This window comes from Numida meleagris, chromosome 6 (assembly GCF_002078875.1).
Source record: "Numida meleagris isolate 19003 breed g44 Domestic line chromosome 6, NumMel1.0, whole genome shotgun sequence".
NCBI classification, from domain to species: domain Eukaryota; kingdom Metazoa; phylum Chordata; class Aves; order Galliformes; family Numididae; genus Numida; species Numida meleagris.
Genome location: NC_034414.1, coordinates 28,550,889 through 28,558,865, shown reverse-complemented (window position 1 = coordinate 28,558,865; position 7,977 = coordinate 28,550,889). Strand labels below are relative to the sequence as shown.

Sequence of the window (7,977 nt, the reverse complement as noted above, 5' to 3'; positions counted from 1 at the left end):
AAGCTCCTCTCAAGAGATCACCTACTCACTGATAAAACAGATTCCACACCTGAGTTTTAGCATTCAACTTTTCCTCCAGGCTGGGTGCAGGGGAGAAGTCTTTACCACCTTTCAGACACCACTTGGAGGTCTCCTGATGGTGGTGATGGGAGTCCATCTGCTTTTCAGGAGCTGTGTCTATTGCCCCTCTTAGAAATACCAGGCAGGTCTGGGTCCCACAAGTGGCCAAGGGTGGCAGCTCAGTTCCTGATTAGTTGTGAGCATTAGACTTGAATTTGATGACTGATTGGAGTCCTCTGATTCATCCTCAGGGTGTCATACCCCTAGGGGGTTGCATTGTGGAACCCAAAGAAGAGCCCAACATGCCTTATGCCATAAAGATCTCTCATGAAGACTTCCATGTAAGCAGACTTCTTTTTTATCTTCTCTGTGGAAAAACAAAAGTAGTTATTGCCGATAAGCAGAGCTTAATTTTTCCACCCTGTCAATGCGTGCCTACCTTCTCTGGGTAAACCATCCTGTGAGAGAGGGTGGTTTGGCATCAAAGCTTTGCTACTGCTCCTGCTTTGACAGCCAACAAGGAATCTTCCTCTTTTGGCAGCAGTTCTTGGTGTACTAGCAAATCAGTGGATGAAGATTTGGGAGCCCAAGAGCTCATTTGCCCCTATTCCCTCCCTGTCAGTTTGTTCTTGCCATGACTGCTGGCTGTATGTATCTCCTTCCAAGCAAGGATGATGTGTTCGGTCCCATATGATGCCTCCCATGGAGGTGAATGTCTCCTCCTGCCATAGTGGTGCCCTGTCCATGCCCTGGGCACACAGATGCATGGAAGGCACCAGCCTACTAATCTGTTATTTTTTGTTGTTTTTCTTTTCCCCCTCCCTTGTTCTAGGGTAACATTGTTCTAGCAGCCGAATCGGAGTTTGAGCAGGCTCAGTGGCTGGAGATGCTGCAGGAGTCTGGAAAAGTGTAAGCTGCTTTCTGTTCCTTCTTTTCTTGAATCTGCTCCATAGACATATAAGGGATAAAGAAGAAAAGAGCCAGACTAGGAGGACTGTGGGGAAACAGGGGAAACTCCCTGAGACCACTGAGACCCTCACTTTACTCCTGGATCCATCACTTCCCAAAATGCAAACACTAAAGCTGACTCAAGGCTTCACTGGGTTGCTAACAACCCTGGGCTGCCATCTATCTAATGCTGACATGCAGACTGACATCTGCTGTCTCCTTGCCTTGTCTCAGAGATGTGGGAGCTGGGGCTTAACAGGAGCTCTGCATCTCAGCAGGTGCAGGAAGAGGTAGCACATCAAAAGGGATGCAACTTTCTCCAGGGAGGTAGCTTTCCCCCTTAGCCTCTGCAACCTGCACCACAGGGGCAGGCTAACGCAGCCCCGATGCTTGCTTAATGCTGGTGGTGGGCTGCACATGACAGAATGCGAGGATTATGTGTCTTGTGTCATCAAGGCCCAGCTGGGAGCCAGGCTGCACCCTGAAAGCATAGTCTGGGCAGCAGGTCATGCTGCAGTGAGTGGGGAAGGTAAAGGGGCATGGCTGAAGTCTAGGTACCCTGTTTCGGTGCTTATTGTTCCCAGGAGGAAACTGATGGCACTGCAGAATTTACCATTTACTGTGGTCATCCAACAGTCTCCATCTATAGTTATCATGCACCTTCTGTGCCCATAGTGGCATTCCCCGCACTGCCTAACAGGAGACTGGGTGGGCAATGGGGGAAAAGTCCCTCATTCTTTGGTGAGGAGAAAGGGGTGAGCTGGGATGTGGTTGCGCCCAGCTAAGAATGAGGCAGTATTTGTTGTGAGCAGCATGCTAACTGCTGCCATGCCACATGTGAACACGTGATGGCCTGCTGGAGTCCTTTTGCTTGTCGACTGGCATTAAAATAATGACCTGGCATTTGAGATGCGATTAAAAATTGGATTGACCTGATTCTGCCTCGTCTCCTGGAAGATATTTGTGGCCGTACCAGCATAAGAGCCAACTCAAGCTCAGGCATTTCTACCGGTGGTTCGGTATGTGTGAAATCCCTCACCATGCCATTTACTCCTTGCTTCCTGTAGTCTTCTAAGCAGACATCCCTTCCCTGTCACTGTTCCTTTAGGCCCCTGGCCAAACTATGCCCTTGACCCTCACACCACCTATTTAGACAGCTCTGCCTTCAGATAGCCTGTATCCCTGCAGAGCCACACATTGTGTCCCGTTTACTCATCCCCCCATTACGCACATGATCCATTTTGGGCTGTTCAGTAGAGGGAACTAGGGCAGTACATGTGCCCTATGGACCATGAAGTACAAAGCATCTCTAGAAACTGGTTGTGGTTGTGTGCAGGAAAGGTAAAATGTAGGCAAAGCTGGAGAGTTATTTGCAGTTCTGCAAAAGGACTGGAATAGAGGATAATTGGGCTGAAGAGCAAGTACAGTTAGTATACATACGGTACAATATGGGTACATTGTACCAATACAATGAGGGCTGGTTTTTTTGTGTGTGTGTGTTAAGTGTATTATAAAGGCGCTTTCTACCTGTTCCAAGAGCCTTCCTGACTCTGTGCTTTAAAGTACTTCAAGCAATGTGGCTTCTTCTAAGGAAAACTGGCATGGTAAGAAGTACAAAATAATGAAGTATTTGCACTCCTCTCAGCTGTAGTCAGCGTGTGTACCACATGCAGGCACTGCTTCCAGCAGAAAAAAGGAATAAAAGCTTGAATGCCACACAACACTATGGGTGCACCTTGCAAGTTATACAGCAATGGGTGTAAAAACCTTTGAGTTACAGACAGGAGAACATCTTGTCAGGCTGGGGAGGGAGCACTGAAAATGTGAATCTAATAAACAGACTCTTTGGAAGCTGCAGCCATTTTGAAACCCTCCATGTAATTATATTATAAATTCTCCCTCCCTTGTTTCAGTTGTTCACTGGTGTCTTCTCTGGGCTCAGATTCAACCTACATCAGAGTACGTTAGTAGAATAACACATATTCACACCCATGTGCTCTCACTCAGAATGAAGAGCTCTACCTGTGGGCACAACATCACCTTTTAAATTAGCATTCTAATTTCCTCTGCACGTTGGAAATATTCTAGATGCTCGTTAGCTGGAAAAAAAACCCAGCTCTCTGCAAGGAGCACGGGGCTTGGACTGTTGGAGGTGTGAGGTGCCTGGGGTGATGTGTGTTTAATATATTTGTCTGACTTCTGCCAGAGGCAAAGCAAAGGTTGCACTGAAAATGTTTTATAAGAGATTCAAATGGCTCACAAAGAGGCCTGGTGCAGGAAGGCTTACAGGTATCTAATATTCATAAGGCTCCCTTATGATTTAACAAAGATGACAAAACTTCTGGGCAGAGATTGCTTTTTCTGTGCGTGCACCTATAAAAATAGATTGGGATTAATTTTACATGTGCATTTGATGTTTTTTACGTGTGTAGCTACTGTTATCTAATGGAACATCTATAGATGTGAGCAGTGAACTCAATTTCTGGTTCTGTTTTTGATTCGTATGTCTGCGTCCTTGGATATTTAGTTTCTGTGTTGAAGCCTACTCTGTCCATCATCTCAGTCACTAATGGGCATCTGCACCCCAGGCCTTTTTTGCAGCTTAGTTTCATAATGTTTTCAAGAGACCTTGAGATCCTCTGGCCAGTGGTGCTACAATAATGCAAGTATTCTTTGAATATGCCTGCTTCCTTTAACTTTCCATACTTGCCAGCTTCTCATCTGGCTTTTATCTCTGATCCCTCAGTGCTTTTACAGGGAGAGGCACTTATCTCGGTGTAGGGCCTAATTCTAGTGGCTTACGAATTTAGCAGAGGGATTGATTGGTTGCAGGATGGATGGATGATAGATACCAGAAAGGCTGAAGATACAAAACTGTGGGAAGGGGCCAATAAATAGTTAATGTTTGAAGTAGAGGAGTGGCTAAAATAGTAATTGGACAATGGAAGACAATCTCACCAGCAGATTGGAAGTTAGCTGAGTTAAAAACTAAAATTTGGTACTGAAGTCTGTCACGATCCATTTAATGTGTTCCAAGTACAGCATATTGCAGGTGGAGTGCTTAAGAGTAAGCTTAGCATAGAAATCTCCAAAACACTAGAGGAATGTTTGAATAGCTGTGCCATGTTGAAGCACTGCTCCTGTAAACTTTCTGTTATTGAATGTCAGCAAAATTTCTCCAAGTCACTTGTGGAGAAGAATTTATAGAATGACCATTCCCACTGAGAGTGTGCTTGAATTCCTTGGTAGATGGCTAGGCTGAGTCCTTTTGCTTCTCTCATGGGGCCCTTAGCTCTCTTTTATTGTCTGCTTTGTGTCTACTCTCCCTAGGACCTGGAAGAATGCCCAGCTGGGAGAAGCCATGATCGAGAGCCTGGAAGCCCAAGGACTGCAGCTGGCCAAGGAGAAACAGGAGTATGTAGGTAGGAAACTTACTTCTAAAAGCTAAAACCCAAAATAGTCATTTCGCCTTTCTGGAATTGTCAGTTCAGTCAAGCCAAGCAGCTACAGTGTTTTACTGATGACTTTTACAAGATGAAGCTTTTGAATAGCCAGCAGCTAAAATTCTAGTTCTGAAGGGAGTTAAAACATGAAAAGTTAAGGTAAGGTCTGGACATCAGAGTCATCACAGAGCATGAAAGGAAGAGTGTGCTGTGGCCAGCACATTGCAGTCCTGCAGCTCCCAGTGACTGCCCTGTGCAGCTGTTGGGATGTGCTGGTCTCAGCTGCCCACCAGGCAACCAGCCAATACTTCTGTGTCCTGAATCACGTAGGACTGGTGTTTCTGAGCTTGGTCAGAGCTTTTTATACATGGTTGTTTTGGGTTTTCTCTTCCCCTTAGCTCTTTCTTAATGTACATCTGCTTGGTCTTTGCATTTCCCCTATGTTGTTCTTGCTGAAAGTGGGAGCATTTACAGGGCCCTGTTTGTGGTGTCTCATGGCTAATTTCTCATTACTGTCTCTGTGGGCAGTGGAGAGAGCTGTCACTCCAGGCGAACATGGAATAATTTAGGTCGGAAGATACTTCTGGAGGTAAATTACTGCAGCCTCTCAGAAACCAGCCTCTGGACAGCAGTACCCTGTGTGCTCTGACTGCTCTAGGAAGTGAAGCTGTCACTCAGCCTGCTTAATGCAGATGCCTGCTAAGTAAGGTAGAGCATTCCCTAGGGTAGGTGTAACACCCTTGCTAGGCTGTGGGCTGATGGTCACATCACCCATACTATGGCAAGCCCAGTGCTTTGCCCAGGCAGCCTGCTGTAGGTGAGCTAGTGACACATCAAACGTCTCCTGTTGTCTACTGATAAACATCAGGCTGCTGATCAGAGGTGATCTCCACAGACCATCTCCCTTGTAACAGTGATCATAATTTACATATCAAGACACATTGTCATGCATGAGCTGATGGATAGATAGCTCATGTGTGAGGCACGTGGGGAGCGGTGGCTCCATGCCTTACACAGAGATAACAGGGAGTGCTGAGAGGAGGACCTGGAGTGATGGGAAGAAAGCTAGAAACAGGAAAGTTTTGTCAAAGCATTGTTTTGCAAAGACCAGAGCAGAATAAAGAGCTTAAGGCTAAAGAAGGCCGAAGGATGGTAAAAGACAAGATGATACAGCAGCAATGAAAAATATATTCTGTGTGAAGCAAGAGATTTGAAATGTAAAATACATAATTCGCTGGTTTCTTTGGTCTGTGACAAGATCATCATTAGCTGGTGATTTTTCACAGTTGGTTACTTTCCTTTGACAGCAGCTGTACGTTTATTCCTCTAAAAGTGCTGAGTTTTCTGCTTCATTAGCCTCATCTTCAGTGATCTGTGTCCATCCTGAAGTTAAGTTTTGAGTCCAGGCACTGCTGCTGGCAGCAGGCCAGTGCTCTTTGGAGAACACAGATATTGTCCTTCATCCATCCTCTAGGGAATTCCAAGTCCCCTTGGGATTCCCTTCCATATACCCTCACGCACTTGAGATCTGAGTTTCCCTTTCAGGCAGGGATGTTGCTGAAGCCCCTCAAGCCTTGGGCTTGGTCTCACCAAGGAGAGTTAAAGGAGGAGGTGTGAGAGTCTCTGAGTAATTACAGTTCAGCTGTGTGGACTCCTAGTAAGCAGAAAGAGGATGAGAGTGGGCAGGAAGGCAGCAGTGGCTGCTAGCAGGGCTTTAGCAGCATAAGGGTTAGTGCTGGCACCAGAAGCACTGCTGTGGGAAGGAGGTAGAGGTCTGTGTGCCTCCCAGCAGTTGTAATCCTGCCAAAAGTGATGTTCTCTGATGCCAAGGAAACTGGTAGCAAGGTAAACCATCGATACACGTCAACTTTACATGCTTTATGAAGGACCCTATAGGCCTTTGCCTTTCCAGGTAAAGTTATTCTACTGATTTTACTAAAGATCTAGAGAATCTAGGGAGGGTTAGTAAACTGAGACCTTTGGTTGCATGGGCAATGGTTTCCCCATTCGTTCACAGCTTGTAGTATATTTTAGAGCCCTCTCTTGACTTGAGGGAAGCTGGGAGACCTCTTCTCCCACTTTAACCTGGAGGAGTTAATGGAGAGGGTTCTGGGAGGATAAGGATGGGGCACTGGAATGTATGAGAACAGCCTGCTGCTACACTCCGTGCGACCCTGCGCGCCCACTTAGCCCTTCTGTGCATTGGCTTCCTTATGCGTGAAGCAGAAAGGAGGTTGTTTTCTTAACTCAGCTAGAGGGGGGCAAAGGTTAATTCATTAATGTTTTTTAAGAACCTTGGAAGGAACCTCTGGAAGGAGTACACAGCAATAAGATCGTTTAGTTTATTAACTTATTTGGCAGGAGGAACATTATAGAACATCCCATTAGTGTAATCTCAGCCTTTGGAGTCTCTCAGAAAGATATGCGCAGAGCAATAGGTAATGCATTTACAAGCTCCAGACAGTTAGTCCTTCACGCACATAAACATCCCCAGGATAGAAATTGCATTTATCTGCATTTGGCCTTTGTGTGTACGTATGTTTGCAGATAAGCTGATGGAAGAAACAGAAGAGTTGTGTCTGCAGAGGGAGCAGAAAGAGGTGAGTGTTCTTCACAAGCCAGTTCCATTCAGCTCCCATGGGGCAGGGCTGGAAGGCTGGAAGTAGTTGGTGTGGGGGCATGCCAGAGTGCGGAGTACACTCCTGCCTCCTCTCTTGGTGCAGGAACTGGAGCGACTGAACCAGGTGCTGGAAGCAGAGAAGCAACGGTTTGAAGAGGTGGTACGGGACCTGCGGCTGGAGCAGGAGCAGATCAGGCGGTAAGGGCACGAGCTGAGCAGGGAGGGAGAAGGATACCAACTCCCTCACTTGGTGGGAGCGCTGGTGAGACTGGGAATCAAAGCGATGGGTAAAACTCACTGGTTTTGCCTATTTACGGAGGAGATAAATGCAATATTGACCAAAACAGGAATGGCTGAAGTCTGTTGACGTGCATTTGATGTGATTTGCATGACCAATAGAACACATCCTAGTTTCCTTTGCTGTTCAAGACTCCAGCAACCTCATTTCCAAGAAGCTGGGACATAAGCAAACCCCTGGATAGTTGGGGCAGTATGGCAACAGGCAGATCTCAGAGGATTTCAGTGAGACAGCTGGTTTTATTTGCACCAGCCCCGTGGGCTCCAGACATCTCAGTCAGATTTTGCGCACACAGCTGAATGGGTGGAGGTTGAAGTTGTCTCACTAAGAATAATTTTGTGTTTTTGATAGTTACACTATGCAGAATATCAGCAACAAATGTGTACAGAAAGGAGAAGAGTTGTTTTTATCTGAGTGTTGAAATGGCATATCTTCCTGTTGTTCTCTTCATTTTTATTTTTTCCTCCCTAAACAGCATCTCAGAAAAGCTGGTGTGGTTTTATGAGCTTTTTTTTGTTTTCATAGATACACACGTGTTTACTCATGCTTGCTGTCTGAGCTCTGTGAGTTGTAATCATGGTCCTGCCCTCACTAGAGAAGCACACAGG

The 7,977-nt window shown here is 46.1% G+C and overlaps 1 protein-coding gene across 4 annotated transcripts in view; it reads left to right on the top strand.

The window, feature by feature from the left end:
- Positions 1-7,977, top strand: part of PLEKHD1 (pleckstrin homology and coiled-coil domain containing D1) — a 30,885-nt gene that overhangs the window by 9,834 nt on the left and 13,074 nt on the right. For all 4 annotated transcript variants that reach the window (XR_002440570.1, XM_021403157.1, XM_021403156.1 and 1 more), the window contains 5 exons: positions 312-401; positions 893-969; positions 4,339-4,430; positions 6,999-7,051; positions 7,175-7,269. Coding sequence is in view for 3 of the 4 variants with exons in the window: in XM_021403157.1 (XP_021258832.1) it covers positions 363-401; positions 893-969; positions 4,339-4,430; positions 6,999-7,051; positions 7,175-7,269 (356 nt within the window). In the remaining variant the exon portion in view is untranslated. The remainder of the gene's footprint in view (positions 1-311; positions 402-892; positions 970-4,338; positions 4,431-6,998; positions 7,052-7,174; positions 7,270-7,977) is intronic.